This window comes from Schistocerca piceifrons, chromosome 2 (genome assembly GCF_021461385.2).
Source record: "Schistocerca piceifrons isolate TAMUIC-IGC-003096 chromosome 2, iqSchPice1.1, whole genome shotgun sequence".
In the NCBI taxonomy this organism is placed as follows: domain Eukaryota; kingdom Metazoa; phylum Arthropoda; class Insecta; order Orthoptera; family Acrididae; genus Schistocerca; species Schistocerca piceifrons.
Window position 1 is genome coordinate 258,252,192 of NC_060139.1, and position 24,561 is coordinate 258,276,752.

General features: G+C 40.0%; 1 protein-coding gene across 7 annotated transcripts in view; it reads right to left on the reverse strand.

The window, feature by feature from the left end:
• Positions 1-731: 731 nt before the first annotated feature.
• Positions 732-24,561, reverse strand: part of LOC124775117 (zinc finger protein 28-like) — a 209,346-nt gene continuing 185,516 nt past the window's right edge. For 6 of the 7 annotated variants that reach the window (XM_047249954.1, XM_047249955.1, XM_047249957.1 and 3 more), the window contains one exon: positions 732-5,987. In XM_047249954.1, the coding sequence (XP_047105910.1) occupies positions 4,188-5,987 (1,800 nt within the window). In that variant the 3' untranslated portion in view covers positions 732-4,187. The remainder of the gene's footprint in view (positions 5,988-24,561) is intronic. The other variant, XM_047249958.1, reaches the window with a different exon arrangement.

Genomic DNA, 24,561 nt, shown 5'->3' on the forward strand with positions numbered 1-24,561 from the left:
CATGTCAATAAATCTTCTGCTGAATCCTCTCAATTAAAAACAGAACAAACAATTTAGGAATACAATGCAATATTTACTTGTTGAGAGTAAAATGCTAATACTCTTCAAACTCACAGTACAAAAAGGAAGATTATTTGTGAGCCTTACAGTTAAGAGAAAACTGATGACAGAAATATGATACTTTACAAATGGAATATGGAGCAGATGAACAAATGATAAGGGGGTGGTTATCTTTCGTGTTTTACACATGCACTGAACTGAACCATACCTTACTTCAGCATAGCACGTTGTTTAAATAATAATAATAATAATAATAATAATAAAAAGAAGAATATCTAGTTCAATCATGACAGCAGCACGATGAACACGCACAACAGAACTGAATGCATGTATTTAGCCACATGACTATTTTTCACCTCTTATACAAGTATGTGTAGTCAAATTACAGTTTTAAAATTTTCATCAAAGCTGTAAAGTACATTTAGTGAGCAGTTACAGTGACATTTATTGTTAACAGATATTTGCAGAAATATCGTTGTATTTTAGCAAAACTTCTCAACATATGATAGAGGACTGGAGACAGAAGAGAAGGAAAAAGAAAGAAAAGAGAAATGAAACTAATCACGATGTTTAAAAAGGCCTATTTATCTACTATGTTTCAATTGTTCAGCAAATGGTTTGAGAAAAATGATGAACAACAGGAACTTGTATTCACATTTTATTATGTTTGTATTAAAATGTTATAATTACACAATAAATGATTCATGATATATTCAATCTCAAATACAAAGAAAATTTATTTTAAAATACTAGATATGCGATGTCTGTAATCAGATTATCAGGAACAACTGCGAAATTATCACACAGGTCAAATAAGGTTTTCTTCTTTTCACAACATGTTATCAACGAATCACCCAATGCAGGACATATATGTACATAAAAATATAAAACAGAACTGACACATGTCACCACAAATTTTCTCTACATCACATGATCATATTCAAGGGAATTTAATTTGGTTCACTAAAGATTCTAAGACTTAGACAAACTGATTTTACAACATTATCCAATGCTTATTAAATGAAAAACTTAACAGAACCAAGTGAAGTAATATTTTATGACAAAAATCATCAAATTACAAAGATTAGCAATTACTGAGGGAGTTTCACTAGTTTGGCAGTTCCCTTATTTTAGTTTTTGTTGATGGTCTGGAAGAAAATTTGGTAGGGCAAAAAAGACAAAACATGAAGCCAATAAGTGTGAGTACAAAGGTGGAAAGAGGACAGTACAGAAATATGAATATCTTACTGAAACTTTCATTTGTACAATTTTCAGTTTCTATATGAAAATAATAATGGAGGGCAATCCAAAATGAGGTAGCTATGACTAACATGATGTTCCTCCAAATGCAGGAAAAAATAAGATACCTTAGAGAGAAAACATGGTAAGACAGCTGGTAAGTACGAGACAGAAGAAAAATTCCTTAAAATCTGGAATTAAACCTTGAGTTAGACCGAAGCAATGCTGTTTTAACAGAAACGATTAATGAAGCTGCTGGTAGATGACACTGCCAATAATTTAATAGACTGATCCAAAACTGCCTTTAACAATGCAAGAGCAAGGCATTATTTTTATAGGAATAACATACTTGTTCCTAACGGTAAATTTAAATGGTTTTGCAGCAGTAAATCTGTTATTCCATAGACTAGCTGTCCATTCATCCCTAATATATTATAAAATTAATAGTAGTCAGTTCATGGCAGTATTAATGAAATGAAGGCAGTGTATGAAACAGTCATACTTGATTACATCAAAACCAAAAAATATTATTGTTGTGAAATAATGTTTCTTCACAATGGTCAGAGGAAATGTCAAATACTTGTAAAATTTAATAGAAAAAATACCATGATCAGATACAACAATGGTGTTCATGAGAAAGCGCAATGCATTTTAATCCCTGAAGACTGATCTTCAGCTGCTCAATGTATTATTTTAACATTATGTGTACATGATAATCCTCAGCATGCCACCTGGTATAATAGGGCCAGTGGATTTACCATTAGTAAACTGTAACAAAATAATAACTTCCGCACCTTAACCTTCAAGATTCAAAATTCATCGGAATTTTTCACAAGAGTCATGACCATGATTGAAGATGGATGTGTTTCCTCTGAATTTTATGAATATAAATGGATCAACACTCCAACAACAGCCATGCAGATATGTCAAATACCACAAATGAGAAGTTATTCTAATATAGGGAGCTATTTAAATTACAAACCACTGTGTAAATTTATTAGTCACAGGTAGAATTCAACTCTGTAGCTCTTTTGTGGAATGAAAAGTTTATGGGCAAAGAATAATAGCATGAAGCTTATTTTCTTACAGAATGGTACTTTTAAACAGCTTAAACAAAAGTGACTTCTAATGCTTGAGAAGAAGAAGGGATAGACTACCTTTGTTTAATTTTACAAAGAACCTCACTCTGGAACAAACAGAAAACTGCCAGTAACTTAAAATATGCCCAACAACGTATGGCAACTGAGATTTGCTTTCCTCTTGCAATGAATTGGAGGGGTAACATATACTGGCAAATACAAAAATGGACAACAAATACTAGATGGAACTTCTGTGCTATCTAAAGTGAAAAATATTTTAAAACTGCTGTCAATTATGCCATTGTTGTTATTTGTAAGCACCCTTTTTGCTGCTCTCTCTCTCTCTCTCTCTCTCTCTCTCTCAAACACACACTGATTTAAGGTACTTTTTTATATTAATAATGCAATGACTGTTTTTTTCCCCTTTAGCTGCCATCTAAAAGCTTTAAAACCTACAGTATCACAACTAGAGTAAAGATCTCCTAAGGTCTAAAGCTTCTCAAAAATACCATGCTTTATACAAAATATTTATCAGAATGCTGACGTGCAAACATCTACACAAAGGCATTTTATAATTATTGCGATCAGAAACTGAATCACTTGATATGCCACACCTAATAAGCAACATGCACACATATTGTGCAAATGAACAATGTTTAGTCGCATTTTAAATATGCTGTAATGTGAGATGCAAAAAATAATACTTATTCAATAACAAGAAAAAATTAGGATGATTAATTTGTACCATGAAAAAGAACCTTCCTTTAAAAATTTGTCCTGGACAATCATGAAGATAAAGTTCCAGTTCTCAGACTTTTACTGTGAATCCATAGCAGTGATATTTACTGTCGACACCATTATTTTAATAACTATCTGAGGTCTACTCTGAAGTAAGATTTTAAGACTTCTATTAGAATACCATAATTAACTGTCAACGTAATGTCCAGCAATGTACATGAAAAGCACTTCAAGTTGGAAAGAAACCAACTTTTAATATATAAGTGAACAGTAAGGAGATTTAAGTTAGTTTAAAATCTAACATTTTTAACCAATGCTTGATCAAAAGCTGGTGCTTTCAAAAATCTGATGTGACTATGGAAAGAAATATTCTGGTCCCAAGTGAATGAAATATACACTGTTCTATAATGCATCACCCATTTGTTCTATCACATTTTTTTGGTGTGTGTCCAATCCTTTAGTGATAATTACACAATTATAAAAATTTCAAATTCTTGATTCAGAAACAAAGAATTCCTTACACTAAAAGGGGCTCAGATCTTAACTTCACAGTAGTTGATCAAATCTAAGCTCACAAAGCATCATGAAGAAACAAAGTACTGACATGTAATGAACATGCACATGTAAATTTTGAAACAATATGTAGCACAGGCGAGTCACAAACCAACACTATTCTTTTCAAATTGTGAGTCATGATTGAAATTTCTAAAGCATTTAAGTTTGGCGGACTAAATTTTAAATTACAAATAAGAAGAACAAACTCACTTAATAGATGCTGAACTGAGGCTCTGTCAATTATAAAAATTACACAATAGTACACAATTTGCTGTCTCTTGCTTCAATCTAAAAAAATTGTTTTTCCTACTTACTGAGTATTAAAAAATTCAAATAATTACATGATTATGCAAACATATTAAAAGTTACCTGTGTAATGTCTGAATTAATGCTGGTTGTAGAAGAAATCTGAAAATATTGGCAGATATGGCACATAGCATTAAATTAGAAGACTGAAAATATTATACTCATTGGACTCAGGAACAATTAACGACTGCAAGCAGTTTATTACTGGATTCAGTACGTGGCTAGGACAGCATTTTGTGTCGGTACAACAACTGCGGAATGAGGTGGTCCTGGAAGTGGGGGAGGCTGTTGTTGCTGTGGTGGTGGCGGTGGTGGTTGTGGTGCTTGTGGTGGTGGAGGTTGTTGGGTCTGTGCCTGCTGCTGCTGCTGCTGCTGCTGCTGCTGCTGTGCCTGTTGCTGCTGCTGTTGATGAGATGGGGGTTGCTGTGATGACTGTGGCTGTGACTGTGGTTGTGGCTGTGGAGGATGCTGGATAGCAGCTTGTGGGTGGGCAGGAGGAGGAGCTGTGGGAGGAAGCGTGGGAGGATGATGTGCCAAATGCTGAACGACAACGCCATGGTGGTGTGGTACTAGAGACAGTTGTTGACCGACTGCTGAATGCTTGCGCAAGTGCCGGAGCATATTTCCCTTCTCCACAAAAGTTTTCCCACAGTCCGGACACGAGTGTGGCCGATCGCCAGAATGACTACGGCGGTGGGAGACCAGGTGCCCTTTACATACAAAGTCCTTAGGGCAGAGATCACAGCGGAAAGGTCTTTCGGCAGCTGCACCTTTGTTGTGTGACCGCTGGTGGAACAGTAGGTTACCCTTAAGGGGAAAGGATTTTCCACATTCAGCGCAGCCGAAAGGCCGCTCGCCCGTGTGGCTGCGCATGTGGTTCACGAGATGCTCCTTGCGGGTGAACGGTTTGGAGCAGACGTGGCAGCAGTGAGGGGTCTCGCCGGTGTGGCACCGCAGGTGGTTGGTCAGGTGCTCCTTCCGGGTGAATGTCTTGGCGCAGAACTCGCAACGGTGCGGAGACTCGCCTGTGTGGATACGCACGTGATTAGTCAAGTGTTCCTTTCGGGTAAAAGACTTGGAGCAGTACTGACAGCGGTGGGGAGACTCGCCTGTGTGCTGCCTTACGTGGTTGGTGAGGTGCTCTTTACGGGTAAAACATTTCGTACAGAAGTGGCACTTGTGTGGCGATTCGCCCGTGTGCTGGCGGACGTGGTTCGCCAGGTGGTCCTTGCGGGCGAAGGCCTTGGGACAGTACCCGCAGTGGAAGGGTGTCTCACCTGTGTGCTGGCGGACGTGGTTCACCAGGTGCTCCTTGCGCGTGAACGACTTGGAGCAGAAGTTGCAGCGGTGCGGAGATTCCCCGGTGTGCTGGCGCACGTGGTTCAGCAGGTGCTCCTTTCGTGTGAACGTCTTTGAGCAGAAGTCGCACCGGTGAGGCGTCTCACCCGTGTGCCACATGATGTGGTTCGTGAAGTGCTCCTTCCGCGTGAATGATTTGCCGCACATCTCGCAGCGGAATGGCGTGTCGTTGGTGTGCGACCGCACGTGGTTGGCCAGGTGCTCCTTCCGCGTGTACTTCTTCCCGCAGATCTGGCAGGCGTGAGGTGTCTCGCCTGTGTGCCACATTATGTGGTTCGTGAAGTGTTCCTTTCGTGTGAAAGACTTCTTGCAGATGTCGCAGCGGTGAGGCGTCTCACCTGTGTGCTTCCTGATGTGGTTGACCATGTGTTCCTTGCGCGTGAACGTCTTGGTGCAGTACTGGCAGCGGTAAGGCGTCTCTCCGGTGTGGCAGCGGGTGTGGTTGTCTAGGTGCTCTTTGCGTGCGAACGTCTTGCCGCACACCGAACAGGCGTATGGTTTGTCTGCTGAGTGCCGCTTCTCGTGGCGTTCCAAACTGGCAGCGTTTGCGAAGACGTGGAAGCAGATTGAGCAAGTCAGCATGCTCCCACCGAGATGAGCTTTGCCATGCCTTGTTAAGTCGGCAGCACTAGAGAATGCCTTCCCACACACCTGTAGACACACACAAAAAAAAGAAAAATGATCAAGTGGCGTACATTGAACATAAACTCCACATACTAAAAATGAATCAGCAATTCAGAATGGGTTATACTTGAATTCCATTAATTAGAAACTATCAAAATCTTTAAATGACTGCAACAATGTAACACACTGTATATGGTACAGGCTTTTAAAAATAAACTTTTGGCATTTATCAATTACACAAAAACTTCCTATCACTTATTTCAGAAACATTTTGTTAAAAATTAAATAACACAATCTACTTTTCAGTAGCGATTGTGCATTTCCACACGACTGACTAATATTGTCAACATATTTTTTGTCTTTTACTCTGCTTCATGTACATATTCAACACATCTGATGCTGGTGCTAAGAAGTTTCTAAGGCAACAAGACCAAAAAAGGTAATTAGGTACAGGCTTTTAAAAATAAACTTTTGGCATTTATCAATTACACAAAAACTTCCTATCACTTATTTCAGAAACATTTTGTTAAAAATTAAATAACACAATCTACTTTTCAGTAGCGATTGTGCATTTCCACATGACTGACTAATATTGTCAACATATTTTTTGTCTTTTACTCTGCTTCATGTACATATTCAACACATCTGATGCTAGTGCTAAGAAGTTTCTAAAGCAACAAGACCAAAAAAGGTCATTAGGTGCTGCTTGCAGCTATAAACACAATTATGAATACAGTTTGTGTAATTATACTCCTGCACAACATAATGAGGACGGGGTCTAGCGGTGGGAGTGAACAGGACAATATGGGTGACTAATATTCATTTTGCCTACTATTGTAGCATGCACTATAGAAGAATATGTTAGGAAAGATTACAACACACTTCACAAGGGGGGGGGGGGAGGGGGGGGGGGGAACACCACACTGGGTATGTCTAGTGGCCTATTGTGGCATAAGCTCAATGAAATGAATATGATTCAATACCTTTCTGCAACCTACGAGAGTTAGAAAAAGAAGAGTAAAATGCATAGAAAAACAGATGCTGAAGACAATCTAATGAAATGCTGCTTTAATATGTTTCATTTTGTCCTTTAACAACAAAAAGCCCCCTACTTTTTGGAGTCTCTAGAATATACTGGTATTATTTGAGTCACATGAAATCACCTCTCTGGTTCGCAACTCATTACGCAAACTCTACATTATTAAAAACAGTATGTGCAACAACTGCATGGAAACATTAATAGAACTTGACAACCAAAGACATAAACAGTAAGTTGGACCATCTTCACTTAAAGGCGGGCACGGAAAAAGGTTCAGCTGACTTCGCAACAAAGTACAATACAAATAATCCCTTCTGAAATTGAAATCTGATAAATTGTGTACTAGGAATTCTGACTACAAGTGAGAATGAAAGAAAACCAGCAAAAACAAAAGAGGTACAACTTCTTAATTTCTCTTACACCCCACAGAATCACAAGGCTTGAGCAAATACACCAACCATGATATCATTCACTGGAAAATAGAAATGATTTTGGAGAATATCTCAAGGGATCAAATGCTGACAGAACAATTATGAATGCCCTAGCATCACCAACTTGTCAACAACTTTGGACTACAAGTTTCAAGCAAAAAATCCTGCAAGGGAAGGGGTAAAAATTAGAATTATGAGGTGCTGCATAGTTATATCTATAACGTTTTGTAATGCTGCTATTCTATTTTGTAACAAATGTACTCACCAAGTGGTGGCAGGAGAAAACATACACAAAGATACTGAAATCTGCAAGCTTTCGGAGCCAGTGGCTCCTTCTTCTGGCAGAATTGCTGAAGGGGAACGAAGAGAGGTGAGGTATAGGAAATGGGGATAGAACCAAAAAGTCGCTTAGAAACAAAGGTCAGAGGACATTTACAGGATTGGATGAGAAGGAAAGAATGATAGTTGGGGACTGTGCTGGACGAGATTTGAAGCCTGATAGCTTAAGGGTGGAAGTTAGCGTAATACAAAAGGCAGAGAGCACTGACTACAAATCGTGCAAGAGTTAATAAGCCCAGCAAGATAAGTGCATTGTATGTAGTAAATGTGAGATGGAGGGGGTGCGGGGGAAGTGAAAGGTCAGAACATTAAAGATACGGAAAACTAAAAGGGAGTGAAGAAAGCAGTAGTTACTGAGAAGAAATGCTGAGATCAGAGTCTTGATGGAAGTAAGCCAGAAGAAGCTGAAAAATCACATCGTATACCTCTACAGGGAGGAGATGTATCACAACATGTAAAGCCTTGATAAGCTGCACCACTGGAGAAGCCGTTTGTTGAGTGCATTTACATTTCACATGAGATGCCATGAAGAACGTTTAGTACTGAATTTCATCAAAGTGAAGTATCACATCAACTCAGCGACTGCCGGAAGAATCAAGAAATATGCCTGCCTAGCCGTGGAATATGAGAGAGTCCACTTTACTCACTGGTGCCTGGACTTGACCAACAAAGATCTTTACAAATTACATCTGTAGCTCCCCAACCAGTTCAATTCTTGGATGTAGGGCTGGATTCATGGTGTCACATGGGCCACAGCAGACTCTGTCCAAAGAAAGGCCACCGGATGCCAAATACTGAAGTTCAAGTGTATATCAGAGAGGAAACCTCATGATGTTGCCTACAAGACTATTATCAATCCCACAGAAAAGCAACTGGATGAGGATGCAGGATCACTTCTTAAGAAAGGACCGAATCCGCACCTGTTATGGATATCATCAGTTCAGTTGAATAGGTAGCAACAAGAATGCCCCCTGAAGCAGCCGAAGTATGTTGTGAAACCTTTTCTGCTCTCACGCAACAAAAAAACCTATAAAACCAAACGTCTCTAGCATGGAGAGGGCAGCTATAAAGAAAAGACCTGACATTGTGGTCTTTCCAGCCAACAAGACAACACAACTGTGGTCCTATCTCACCAGAATTACTTCGAGAAAATGCTGGGCCTGTTAGAAGACAGTGCACACCCGAAAACTGATACTGACCCTACCAAAAGTGTGGAGAGGAAGATCATGGTTCTTCTCAAAGACTCCGGCTTGCCTGATGAGGTTATTAAGGAGATAAGACAGAGAGCATCAGTTCCTCCAAGACTTTATGCACAGCTGAAGGGTCGCAAGGATGTGGCTCCATATGTTCTATTTGTCAGCAACATTGATGCTCTGACATACTCACTTGCTAAGTACCTAAAGGATTTGCTTAGCTGTTACATGGGGAAATCCTCACATCAAATCTGCAACTCTGTGGATTTTGTTGGACACCTTAACAACCTCAAGCTTAAAGATAATGACATCCTTGTAAGTTTCGATGTTTTTTCTCTTTTTACCAGACTGCCTTTACAAGAATCCTTAGAACTTATTGGCCACAAATTTGATGTAGGGACAACCAACCTCATTAGACACATCTTGTCATCGACGTACTTTCTTTTCTATGGTACCCACTACAAGCGGATGGAAGGAGTAGCTCTGGGCAGTCTGCTTTTACCAGTTGTCGCCAATATGTACGTGAAATATTTCAAGGAGGAAGTCCTAGAATTAGCACACTGGAAACCTATCTGTTTCTTCCGGTATGTACACGACACTTTCAGCATATGACCACATGGGAGAGACACGCTGAATGACGAGGCTTACACATCCTACTTCCATACACCAGGACATCAAATTCATCATGGAGGTTGAGGTGGACAGCGTGCTACCCTCTCTGGATGTCCTGGTTACAAAAGGAGGGGACATGTCCTGGTTACAAAAGGAGTGGACAGTATGGTGGGCCACAGAGTATCCTCGAAGAAAACACACACTGACCTATACTTATATGCTGAGGGTGCCATCAGCAGGCTCAGAGGAATGGTATGCTCAAAACATTGGTACACAGGGCTCACACTATCTCTGACAATGAAAGTATCAATGAAGAACTCGAACATCTGAGGGCGGTTTTCCAGAAGAATGGCTACAAGGTGTAGGCAAATTTGGAAAGCCTTATGTCCTACACTCTCTGTAAAACCAATGGAACCAGATGAGTGTTCTCATGAGGAAACTGCCACTGCCGTCATTCCTTTTTGTGGTGCGTTATATGGAAGGATAGGACAAATTCTTCGTAAACCCCAAGTGAAGACAGTTTTCCACCACCAGCCAACACACAGGCACTACTTGACAGTGTGAAAGATGACCATGGACTACAGAATCCGGGGTCTATCAGATACCCTGGCAATGTGGTAAGACTTACGTAGATCAGATGGTGCGTACTGTCAAAGACTGTTGCCAAGAACAACATCATCATATCAGATTGTGGCAGCTTAGCAATCCGGCAGTTGCAGAACATTCCCTGATGGAAGTGCTTGGAACTGACTGTAATCACACCAAGGTTCTGACACAGACATCCAAATTCTGAGACCATGCCATTAAGGAATCTACTGAGGTTTGAGTAATGGAATCACTGATAAATTGTGATAGCGTATTTGTACTTAGCAAGGCATTGGACCCCGCTATTAGAATGGTCAAGAAGCGGAATGAAATACTAGACAATGAACTGACCTCTGGGGAAGATGGAGGAACAGCAGAGGTGCCACCAGCACACGCAGCACCTGGGTGTGAACCTGGGACAGAACACTGGGCTGGTGGTAACAATGGGGCTAGGGGTGCTGGGTGTGGACGGCTGATGGAGTAGCTCATCAGAGGGAGGGGGGCAGGAGGTTAAAGTGTGGTGCCAGAACCCCATCAGTCAGTTCATCAGTGCACCTGATGGCAATGTCGTCTGCCAAAATATTGTGCCCCTTGGATACCAACATCCAGCAGGTCACCCGTGAACTATTTCAACACGAAGTACGCCAGGAGAAGTTGAAGAATCACAGGATATTGTGGGTTGGAATCATACAACCTCTGCCTATGCCCAAGCATCATAACTGGGACCTTGGCTGTTTTCATGCCAATGTAAAAAGCCAGTTTTTTCACAGATGGCTCGCCCTTTGATTGTATATGTTTTGCCTGCTATAGGGATAGTATTGGTGGTAGTAAGAGGGTGAAAGGGGCAATTCTTATAGTTTGGATGGTCACAGGAGTAGAAGTCATTGGGTAGAGAAACAGGTGCAGAAGGAAAATCTGGTTCGACAAAGGTATCATGGAGATTGGGAGGGTGACGAAAAGTTGTTCTAGTTGTGGTGGGCAAAATGCTGGACACAATCGACCTCCTTGATGCAATAATTTACCAACAGCCGTATGTATTGTAGAAATTTATTTTATTTTATTAACTTTTATGTGCTACCTGTTTCGGTATTACACTGATGCCATCTATGGTTCTATATCTCCAGACATCCACACACATTTTCATACATCATCACGATGAAAAACACTTTGTCACATAAAGCCTGGTCACAGGAAGCACCACTACATCATTTTCTTTAGTGGACCCAACTTTGGGCAATGGATTACACTGTCTATATGAAAATTTATATAAACAACAAGAGAAAAGATCAATCACAATAGTCCAGTAAACAGATGAGTTTGTTGGATGTGAGTGGCAAGAAAATTCACCTTAAACTTTGCAGTGCCTGCTGCTCTCCCTATAAATCAAACCTTAGAGTATACACCCCCCCCCAAATATCCTCTGTCATTTCTATCCATTTCCTACTTTTACCCTAAATAACGAAATGTGTGAGATTAACCACATAAGTGCTAAAAGGAATTCGTTAAACTTCGGTTACATGATAAATCAGTCAAATCTAAAGGCCATAAATTTAACTAAATACCTAGAAATTACAATTAAGAAAAACTTAAATTGGAAGGAACACAGAAAATGTTGTGGGGGAGGCTAACCAATGACTGAGTTTTACTGGCAGGACACTTAGAAAATGTAACAGATCTACTAAGGAGACTGCCTACACTACGCTTGTCCGTCCTATTTTAGAATACTGCTACGTGGTGTGGGATCCTTACCAGATAGGACTGACGGAGTACATCGAAAAAGTTCAAAGAAGGGCAGCACGTTTTATATTATTGCAAAATATGGGGGAGAGTGTCACTGAAATTATATAGGATCTGGGCTGGACATCATTAAAAGAAAGGCTTTTTCATTGCTGTGGAATCTTCTCACGAAATTCCACACCAGCTCTCCTCTAAATGCGAAAATATTTTGTCGACACTGACCTAAATAGGGAGAAACGATCACCACAATAAAATAAGGGAAATCAGAGCACCTATGGAAACATATATGTGTCCATTCTTTCCGCGAGCAATACGAGATTGTAATAATAGAAAATTGTGAAGGTGGTTCAATGAACCCTCTCTGCCAGGCACTTAAATATGATTTGCAGAGTATCCATGTAGATGCAGATGTAGGCATCACATTTTCCTTCTGACACTGGATCAACAAGTAGAAGCCTAGTTCCTAACTCAATTCCCCCCCCCCCCCCCTTACTATGTGCTATACTCCCAATATAAATAAGTATTAGTTTCTCTACCTAACTCTGTACTGTCAAAAAACTATTTACATCATATTCCTGTAAACTGAACAAAAATTATAGTTTAAAAATGGGTAAGATTTATTATGAATTTCATAACACTCTCATGTACTTCATGCTATGATTCATGCAAAACTGGTGGTTGTGCAATCAACTGATATCAACATAAAATATCTGTGAAATATTGCCTGGCCAAGTTCTAGATAGTCCAATTAAAATTAGAGGAAAACGGAAAATTAATGGATTTATTTTGCACATTGGTACCAGAGTATCACAATAAGAAATGCAGAAAATTTTCATAATCATCATCATTTCATGCACTTTATGGTAGCACATATGCTCCTGCACAATCCACTGACTTTTGCACCTCAATTTCTTATTTTGATCAAGTATTTTTCTGTACCATCATATTCTCTCATTAGTTTCTTGCGATAGTTTTTCCACTTTCTTAGTTGGTAACAACAGCTTCCATAACCGTGTGTGTCAATTCCTTTCTTTCCAGAAAAGGGGAAAAGAATGTAAATAGCACTTAAAATTTATGACTGTGCACGTCCTCCTCCTCCTCCTCCTCCTCACAAAAGCATAGTTACAAAGCTGGAAAAAATTCAGGCATCACAATAACAATAAAAACTAATAATAATGGGCTGTTGCTTCTGCCAAATGAAAGATAGAGGAAAGGGGAGTGTTCATAGATTAAAGAGGAAAACTGTCTGGAATTTCATGTCAATGCAGAAACCTTATGATAGCACAATAATGGGAAGTCAGAAACTTTTAAACTTGAATTTAAGTGGAAAAAAGGGTGAATGGGCTTGGAAACAACACAGGAAACCACACTGGCGAACTTTTGGTGTACATTAAATCCCAGGTCAACGATGTTAACCAAACAAGCTACAACTGAAGTCCCTATCTGCAGAGTTCTGAAAGAGTCGTAAAGCAGATGAAAACTTCATAATGACTCTGCAGTTAGATATTGTGCTTTATCAGTGTATACTCTTTGGGATCTTTTATTCTCACTTAACATGTCATTGGCTGAAGTGTCAACACAGAAACCAGAGCAGTCATTGCTCATCAACTGGTATACCGCATATCCTGGGTTTCAAGAGGTGGTTGTGTTGGTTATTTTGTATGTACATACATGGTCACATGTAAATGAAATCTGGTGACTGATGTTTTTAACACCATTACTTTCAAGAATACTACCCAAATAACACAATTACACAACAGTCTATAACACATACAAATGAAAAGTGAACATCCTTAAGTAAACGCGCCACCTGTATGCATCTGTATTTACATATCGCACAGGTTGTACACTGTATGTGGTCCAATCACAGAATGGACACCTACTGGCAGATTGTTTCCTACCATTTCATTATCTTGAATAGCAGCCACCTCTAGCCAAAATTACGTCATGCATCATTCAATGAGATATGTAATTGCAGGAGAACTATTACATGCTGCTACCACAAGTAGTCATCGCAGAATGTTGCCAATGATGAAAACTGGACCACACTCCATCCTATCATGACTTACAAATGCTCACTGAGAGTCAAGCCTGCAAACTGAACAGGCTACAGCATTGACAGACCTCTCAGAGAGCTTGTTGAATAACTCAAGAAGTCTTTACATACAAACTGTCCTGATGGAGTCACTTTACGCAGTGGCTGTCCACAACATACGCTGAGTGGTACTGTGTGTCGTTACGCGATACACCCTTCTCATTGCTGCTCTCAGAGTTCATTCTGAACTTGCAAATGACCATCACTAATGCCACGCCCTACTTGCTCTCATCAGAAAATGTGGTTCTGTACTATTCAACTCTCCAGTTAACTTTTGTTAAATTAATGGGATTGGGCATCACAGTGCTGAAAAAGCCTTCCAAGGGTAAAACAACTGCCATAAACTGATTCCTGACAATTGTAACTGACACTCTGGATGCAATAGAATCATAATTTCATATAAAGGGTCATGTGGTCAGTAATGATTGTTCAGCTGATGCAGTGTTCTACACATCAATTTGTACACCACTGCTGTCCGGAACAAGCATGATGAACATGTGCACCTCCCTAGACCTCTCCCTACCAATACTGGCATACAGCTTATGTCTCATGTTACATGGGATGGGCAATTCTTCAGAACGCATGCAGGTCCACAATATTGCTTTGCTGAAATTCAGTTTGAGCACTAATCGAGTGCCTCAATGGAAAGTTTATGATGTTTACTTTCACTATTATGTATCCAAACAATGGCACAATCTACCTATTGTTGAATACAGTGCTACAGGCTCAACATCTTGATGTTCAGTACAAGGTACACAGGGGGGGGGGGGGGAGGGGGGGGGGGAGAACAGGTTCGATTTCAAGGAACGCAGTTGTGCCCAGCATAAGCATTTATTTCAAGCAGCAAGCAGCAATCAGTCTCAAATAATGTTTATTGTATATCCAGATTTTGGACACTGTGTGGCCATTTTCAGTACAAGTACATAGCCCCAACAGGATTACAGGCATACATAAGCATTTTTAATGTTACAACCTACATTTACTACACTGAAGATGGCCACACTGTCAGCAAAAACTAGATAGACAATAAACATTACTTATGACTGATTGCAGTATCGTTTACTAGGAGGGGGTGGGGGCACTTTAATCAGACAAATGAACAAGCTATGGTTAGAAATGGTTATAGCATAACAGACAATTTGCAAGTCACAAGCAAAATTATAGAACAGAGCAATGAGTATGAATTACCACACTGTTTGGAGATCATCCACAGAGAAAGCTTTTGACTCTGTTTCAACAAAATCTGCACAACAGCTCTTGAGAAACAAACTGATCAACATATGTATACTTCAAGGCTGTAGTTTCCATTAGAATTCATCAAGATAGAATGAAATTCAGAATTGATAGAGAAGTCGTGCAAGAAGGTTCCACACAAACAGAAGCAATCTCAAAGAGTCCCAGAGGAAGTTTTAAGATCATTAAAATGGGAAACCAAGAAAGAAATGTGTGCAAATTCATTTTGTTAGTGACACTGTACTGTTTGCCTCTAGTGCAGATAAACTTTAACAACAAATGAATAAACTTAACATAGCAAGCTTGAAACTAAGATTCAAATAGTGTGTTTTCTGGTTTTGATTTAATGCAGACACCCGTGGAACTTTAATACAAAAACCATTCAAAAGCTGAGAGTTGCTCAGGAAGCAGTTGAGGTTTGAATGCTGGAACTAATTATGAGATAGAGAAAAATAAACAAATGGATCAGTGGGCAGACTAGAACGGAACTCCTAATTCTGAATGAAAATGATACAGAGGTGTGTGGATCATGAATTTGGGTAAATGGTTGGTTGACAAACCAAAGAATTTCTTTTCTGGATTCCCAAGAGATAACAGAAAACTGAGATGATCTAACAGAAGGTGAATAGATGACATGAAACGCTCTTGCAGTTGCAAATATGGAAACCATCAGCCATGCAATGGGATGACAACAATGAAAATTTGTGCCAGACCCAGATTAGAACCTGGATTTCCCACTTATCGCATGTGGCTGCCTTACCATTAGGCTATGGAAGTTTGTGTCTGGCTGCAAAGTGTGTTCGGATAGTCTAATCGTAAGACTCTGCAATATCATATATATTTGCTGATACTGGGCAATGACTTTCAATTAAAATTTCCTGTATGGGAATTACACAATGTGTATTCAAGTACAGGTTGTAATGCAGTAATGACAACATAAGGAAGTTTAGGCGTGGCTGTGAGTTGTGCAAGGCTAGCCACTGCAGTTAAGGTGAGTGCTCATGTATAAAGCGGGAAATCTGGGATTGCGTCCTGGTCCAGCAAAAATTTTCATTGTCATCATTCCATTATACAGCTCCCGGTTGTCCATATTTGCAACTGTGAACACATTTCATGTATTTCATAAAGGCTCTAGTCACCACAGTGCCCATTCCTTCAGACATGGAGGCTTCTATCAGGCAGCAGACATCAAATAGATGACGGCAATGAGTGACACACTCGCTACTCTGTGCACAACATGGAATGGCAAAAAACTTCGAACTGATGCCCCTACTGCACTCTACCAGTTGCCATGCAAGTAGGGTGATTTCACATACTTTTTGGCTGATCTATTTTATTTTGGTTTTATGTTTCACTTTTGAGCAATAATGGTTACATTTTTTAGCTTCATTACAAAGAGAGACTGTTTGGTTTATAAATGGAAGTGTGACTGAGTACACTAAATGCTATCACATACTTTCAAATTAGACCATGTTTCTCAGTAATATACACTGCCTAATAATAAATATATAATAAACAACAGAGAGTTCTCAGAAGAGGAGGATACGAAATGAAATCCACTAGCTGAGAGGCTATGTGATGCTATTTAAGTAATTACAATATTAAGTCAAATTTACAAAGAACTTGGAAGTGTGAGCCCATTTATCAGAATGAAGTTGCACCCCCTCTGGCTTAGATCCATACAGTGATTCGGTTGGGACGGAAGTCAGAAACCCAATGTATCCTCCAAAAGGCATTCTGGCCCACAACTGTTGTAACTGGTCCTTGACAACCTGAACACTGGCACTGGGATGGAGTTAACAATGCAAGCTGGTTCTACTAGCGCTACTACGTACAGATCTGTAGATGTAACTGGCCACAGGAATGCCTCAACATCACAGACAGTTCACAGAGACATGTGCCACACGTCACGACTGAGCAAGGTGATGCAGGGGTTAGCACAATGGACTCACATTCGGCAGGGCAATGCTTCAAACCTGCATCTGGCCATCCCGATTTAGGTTTTCCGTGATTTCTCTAAATCGCTTCAGGCAAATGCAGAGGTGGTTCCTTTGAAAGGGCAGAGCCAACTTCCTTTCGCATCCTTCCCTAATCCGACTGGACTGGTGACCTCGTTATTTGTCATATGTGAAGTTAACACGTGAGGATGCAAAGTGTCTGTGACATACCGTTGTGCCAGCTGTCACCTGAAGTTATACACCATTGCTCCTTACACTGTGAGGCCAGGAGTAACACTACTGTGCCTCTCAAACACATTGGAAGAATGGGGCCTCTCCCCGGGGTGCCGCCATATTTGCCGACAATTGTCTTCCAGAGTAGTGCAGAACTGCAATTCAATGCTGAACACAATGTGACACCATTCGTCAGCAGTCCACACTTCCCATCAAAAGCAGCAGTTTGGGTTGTGGTGTTAGTAGCAGACAACACATAGTACGGTAATTTCCTAATCTGGCTGCTGCAAGTCTCTGATGAATTGTTCAGGATGATAACTGTCGTGCAGCGGAGCCACTACCTGTTCTCAGACAGCAGGCGCAGATGTGAAAGGGTTATGAAGCACCTGGTGCCCAATACGGAGATACCCCCTTGTGGTGGTCAGACGAGACCAACTAAAACCTTGATGACAAGTACGCCTGTCCTCATGTTTCCATCCAATCCAACATTGGGCCACTGTCATATCCAAAAGCCCCACAAATCTGAATATTACATGATTCAACCAGCCAGCTGAATGGAAACCCACAATGAGATCCCCTTCAAAATCTGTGAAGTGTTGATAATGCTGTCTCATGAGCATGCATAATCTCCTTGTCCTCCACTGTAATCACTCAACACCTGAAGCCGTTCAAGCTCCTTGTATTGCCTATCAGGTCTGGTAACGACATTAAACAAGAAAAATACTAATACACTCCACTGGCAGTTCTACTTGCCACAGAGAATTGCAGTTATATACCCACTAATTATATTTATACCCACTAATTATGTGTGTGTGTACAAAGTTACATTGACACCTGACAATGTCTTCTGAGCACTTCATGGTTTTTAGCAGGTAGTGTATTATGGGAGAATAAAATTTTTGATTACTTTTTCTTCCTTCACTAATCAAATCCACACATTATACACTTTTACTTTAGGTGCATTTTATTCCATGCATTGCTGGTAAAAATATGCAGAAAGCACTACTTGTGGGCACATCTGCAATGTTATCTCCAAAAGCTAATCACAACTAGGAAATAAAGAAAAGTCAAGAGATGACCAACCATTGCAAATATCAGTCAAGATTTTGCACAAATTGGAATTATTATATCTGTACAGGAAAGAAGATCTTCCTGCTTTAAATAGGCACTTGATTCATATATACAGTGCAGTCAACCCATAAAGCCTATTACATTTCTGCACTCTCATTAAAATATGGTACATTCACGGTGACATTTACATCGTAATGCCACAATGACACCATGCGGACCGCTTTTGTTGGGCAGAATTCTTGAACACATTTAACTGTGATTTCTAGGCTTTGTGCATCCATCCAAGACGCAAGCAATGTTTGTTGTAGGTGAGAAAAAGTTTCACCATAAACAGCCACTTGAAGGCAGGGACTACATGATGAAATCTAGCGATGTCAGAAAGACAGGTTTTTCTGAGTTTACAGCTGCTTCTTTATGAACTCTGTACTTGGGTTTATAGTTGCCTCCAGAGTTACAGTTTCCTGAAAAATTGGATATTAGAGGCTCAGAGCAGTGGTTAATGTGTCAGACATACAACCCCACTCTTGACAGGGTACAGATGGGCCAGTTTGGAGTGGGGTCAGCAACATAGAGATTGGATCAAGAATGAATGGAGGTGTGTGCTCTTCACTGATGAACCTTGTAATAGTTTCCAGTATTACTCTTGTCAGACATTCATCTCATAGAAAACTGACAGCTAGTGTAACAACACAGTGGAAGATACCAGTCTGATGGTAATGCAAGGAGGTACCATTTCATTGAAGGATGAAACAATACTATTAATCTGATTAGGCCCATGAGGTTCTACAGCAATATGAGCAACTTTTCAGAATTGCAGACTTCCTCTTTTTTTGGCTATAAATCCATTCTCTATGGTGTATAAATTTCAGACAGGTGAATATAGCCACCTGATGGATTATTCAGCCAGGTCCTTGGCTCTGAATCATGTACAGCACAAGTGGAATGCACAAAGAAGACTAACTACAAGGAAGGTTGAAAGGAATGTTTAACATTCTGTTGATGAGAAGGTCAAGAACAAAATGGGACTAAACAAGGATGACAAAGGAAACTACCCACGTCATTTTCAAAGGACTCCATCATGTCATTTGTGTTAAGCGATGCAGGTGGAGAGGGGGAGGGGGGAGAAAAAAAGAAAAAGCTTACAAGAATATAAGGAGTTTACAATTTGTTTTTAACATCCATACAAAAGAAAACATTAGCATCAACTGAAACAGTATTAGTTATTCTGAAATCTTCCACATAAACATGAAAATCTGTGTGAAGAGAAATTAAAACTGTACCATATAAGGGACTTTTTCTCTGAGTGTATTGGCAGAGACAAATTAAAATTCATCTTCCACCACTGCACAGATGGGAAGAAATGAAAAACACAGATTAAGCAAACAGATATTTTAGAGAACACAGCACAACAGAAAAATAGTTCCTAATTAAGTCTCCGGAAATATATAATACCAGTGATATTTACTAACATTATAGCCACTTGACAAGTGTGTGTGTGTGTGTGTGTGTGTGTGTGTGTGTGTGTGTAACGGGGGGCGGAGGCAGGGAATCGCTGTGGCACTCATACTTGGAGCCGTTTCTTTGTATAACTGCCAAAGATTGGCAACTTGCTTTAAATGTTCCAAAATGTAAAGCTGTGCACTTCAAAAAACAAAAAATCATAGTATCCTGTGATTATAGTATCAATGAGTCACTGTTGCAACTGGTCAACTTATACAAATACCTAAGTGTAAGACTTTGTAGAAATATGAAATGGAATGATCACATGGGTTCAGTCATGGGTAAAGCATGTGGCAGACTTTGGTTTACTGGTAGAATAGCAGGGAAGTGCAATCAGTCTACAAAGGAGATTACTTACAAATTATTTGTGTGACCAGTTCTATATTGATCAAGCGTGTGGGACAAGTATTGTACCAAATAGCACTAACAGGGGATAATGAATGTGTACAGAGAAGGGCAGCATGAATTCAAATGGTTCAAATGGCTCTAAGCACTATGGGACTTAACATCTGAGGTCATCAGTCCCCTAGACTTAGAACTACTTAAACCTAACTAACCTAAGGACATCACACACATCCACGCCTGAAGCAGGATTCAAACCTGCGACCGTAGTAGCAGCGCAGTTCCAGACTGAAGCGCCTAGAACCGTTCGGCCACAGTGGCCGGCGGCAACATGAATGGTCACAGGTTTTTTTTACCTGTGGGAAGGTGCCACAAAGATACTGAAAAAACTGAACTGGCAGACTACTGAAGATGTGAACTGTCATGACAAAGTGTACTGATGAAGTTTCAAGAATCGGCTTTAAATGGTGACTAGGAATATACTCCAACTACCTACATATCACTCACCTAGAGATCATGAGGATAAGATTAGAATAATAACAGCATGCAGATGCATTCTTCCTGCACTCAATCAAGAATGGAACAGGAAGAAATCCTAATAACTGGTACAATGGAACATACCCTCTGCCATACACTTCATGGTGGTCTGCAGAGTATGAATGTAAATGTAGATAGTTTTGATCAGTGAAGGGAGTACACAAAATTGTTTGGGAATCTACCGTAAGAGTTGCAGTATTCAAATGGCTCTGAGCACTATGGGACTTAACATCTATGGTCATCAGTCCCCTAGAACTTAGAACTACTTAAACCTAACTAACCTAAGGACGTCCCCTAGAACTTAGAACTACTTAAACCTAACTAACCTAAGGACATCACACAACACCCAGTCATCACGAGGCAGAGAAAATCCCTGAACCCGCCGGGAATCGAACCCGGGAACGTTGCAGTATTATCTGCAGTAAGTTGCCACGGTGATCAGGATGAATTTCAAACTTAGAAGGAACTTGACAAAATTTAAGACAACCAAACATGTTAAGAATAACACCTAGACAATTGTCTGGTGATACAAAGTTGTTTTTTTTCTTTAGCTCACAGCAGAAAATGACATGAATATACCAACAATATGTTGATACTGGTGTAGACTGGCTGCTCTGTAAGAGTGCTTGTTTCCTCATACTGTTCCTCTCCCCTCTGGTGGTCATAATTCTGGTTTGTTTATGCTCGCAGGCAACTGCCAGTTTATAGTGTCTGCTCTCGGCACTATAGTGCAACTAAAACAAAACCTGTTAATGTATTTCTACCACACCGAAAATCTTCCCCCAACGTGTGAATAGAGTTATTCACTCTTCTATTTCAATGTTAGGTAACTTGTCGGTTGCACAGCTATGAAACCCACGAAAGTTCAAAATCAATATCTGATCATGTTGGATAGGAAACGTAAAATGCTGAGAAACACCTTAAATCAGAGACGTGAAAATGGAACTGCTTCTTGATGTAAACAATTATCTGTTGAAAGTTTAAACATAACAAAATGAAGAAAACAAGCAATGATTTTTAGGGGGAAAACTACTGAATTTTTACAAAAGCAAAATTCCTGTCAAAAACCTTGCAAATCATCTGACAACTTATTTGCTGAGTTATATGACATTTGGTGAGAAAGCTATAAGTCTGCAAAGTTTGGAAATTGTGTGAAATTTATATGCTTCCACTGACCCCTGGTCACAGGAGAGCTCATAAAGCCTGGTGTCAAGAACACAGTACATGGTCACTGGAACAGTGGTCCTAGGTTATGTTAACGGACGAGTCCAGGTATAGTCTGAACAGTGATTCTCACCAGGAACCAGATACCAACCCAGTAATGTCCTTGAAAGGGACCTGCATGGAGGTCGTGTTTTGATGGTGTGGGGTGGGATTATGATTAGTGCACGTACACTCCTGCATGTCTTTACATTGGAACTGTAACAGGTCAGGTATATTGGGACATCATTTTGCACCAGTATGTCCACCTTTTCAGGGGTGCAGTGGGCCCCACCTTCCTCCTGATGGATGATAATGCATGGCCCCACCGAGCTGCCATGATGGAGGAGTACCTTGAAACTGTAGATATCAGGCAAATGGAGTGGCCTGCCTGTTCTATAGACCTAAACCCCATCGAGCACATCTGGGTTGCTCTTGGTCGACGTATCACTGCTTGTCTTCAAACTTAAGGAGCTCAGACAGGCACTGGTGCAAGAATGGGAGGCTATACCCCAGCAGCTGCTCCACCACCTCATCCAAAGTACGCCAACCCATTGTGCGGCCTGTGTACGTCGGGGTACATGTGCAGGAAACAGTGGAATTTTGTAGCACATGTGTTTTGGGACGGTTTTCTCAACCTATCACCAATACTGTGGACTTACAGATCTGTGTCGTGTGTGTTCCCTATGTGCCTATGCTATTAGCACCAGTTTTGTGTAGTGCCACGTTGTGTGACACCACATTCTGCAATTATCCTTAATTTATGAGCATGAGTGTAGTACAGCTTTACACTGACATGCAATGTGACAGGTTTCTGAGAATTTTCATGCTCAAGGTCATGGACCATAACCTTTGACCTTGTGTATCTCAAAACACTCCACCTTCAATTTTTTTGAGAACAATATATTATATTGCTCCAATAAGTTACTATTAACATGGTAAATATCAAGATGGCACACCAAAGGCATCGTGTACAAAATTTATTTCATCTATATCATTACACTAACAAAACGCAATAATAAGCAGTCATGTACCTGTTTCTTTCCTGAACAGCCAATAACAGTCAAAATTATTTTGACCAATCAGTGAACCTTTATTGCTGTGCGCAGCCAATCAGAGAGATTTTTATTTCAACGAATCAGCATTGGCATGTTTCATGGGTGTACTCAACCTGTAGTGCACAATTGCTGCAGTGGGCCCTGTTTAGTAGTAGTTTGTAAAAAAACAGATTTCAAGTAAAAACTGTAGTGTTGCAATCCACTTAAAGGAGGAGGACACACAAGCATACAGAAGAATTTGAGGAATGTTCAGGAGTGGATGGTAAGAAAGTGTCTTAATGTATTGTTACGTGGAAAAAATTGCAGCAAACGTACAAAGAAAATGTCAAATGCGTCAACCACTGCAGATGTTGCTTCAGCAGTGCTAGGTACCTCCAAAGAAAATTCAAGTGAAGATGAAATAGCATAGGATATGGCAGCTGACCCTCTAAATATTAGCCTTCAATATTTAGGTGACTTTCCTGTGAAGAAAAAGAGGCTTCACAGTGAGATAAAGAAAAAATTGAAAAAGGCTGTCCCAGTGTTGGAGCATTCTTACGTGCCATAACTGGAAAAAGAAGAGAGTGACAGAAATGGAGGAACTAATTTTCACAATTCAGACTGTATGTGTGACACAATAGAAATTTTGACAGTATTTCCAAAGAGCTTGAGAATAAGGAATATCATGAAAGAATTTTCTTCAGATTACATGATTTGAAGAGCTTTCCAAAGAGCTTGAGAATAAGGAACACCATGAAAGAATTTTCTTCAGATTACGTGATTTGAAGAGCAAAACTGTTTGTAGCAGAACATGGTATACCACTGACACCAAATTCAAAGCCAGCTATGACACTGTGTGAGGAAACCATTCAACATGTACATGATTCTTCCTTTGATCATAATGCGAAATGTGTGATGCCTGAAAGACAAGACTGTGTGTCTCTGAAAGAAAATAAAGTTCGAATACACAAGCAGAAGCAGCTAGTGTTGCACAATTTTAAAGAGTTATATGCTTATTTCAAAGCTACATACCTTGATGTAAATATTGTACTCTCAAAAATTTGTGAGTTGTGGCAACAGTGCTGTGTTCTTGCCAATGCCAATGGGGTCCATGCTGTTTGTCTGTGTGTTTCATACCAGAATTTTAAGTTAATGGTCAAAGGGTGTAAATTGAAAGAACTAACAAAGTGTGAAGAACACACATTACCACCATAGAAGTAGTGTGTAGCATTTGTTACACACAATCCTGGACTTCCAACATGTTTCTTAAGTGCATGTCGCTATTGTCCAAGTGTGACAAGACTGACATAATCTGTTTGAACTATTTACTATGAATTGCACTGACGAAATTACATGTAAGTGTTGGTTAATAACAGGCAGTGTAGTTCTAGAGATTGTGACAAAATCAGTAGATGATTTCATTGACGTGTTTGCATCAAATTGACAACAGCTCCTACCACACTCATTTATCACTTAGAA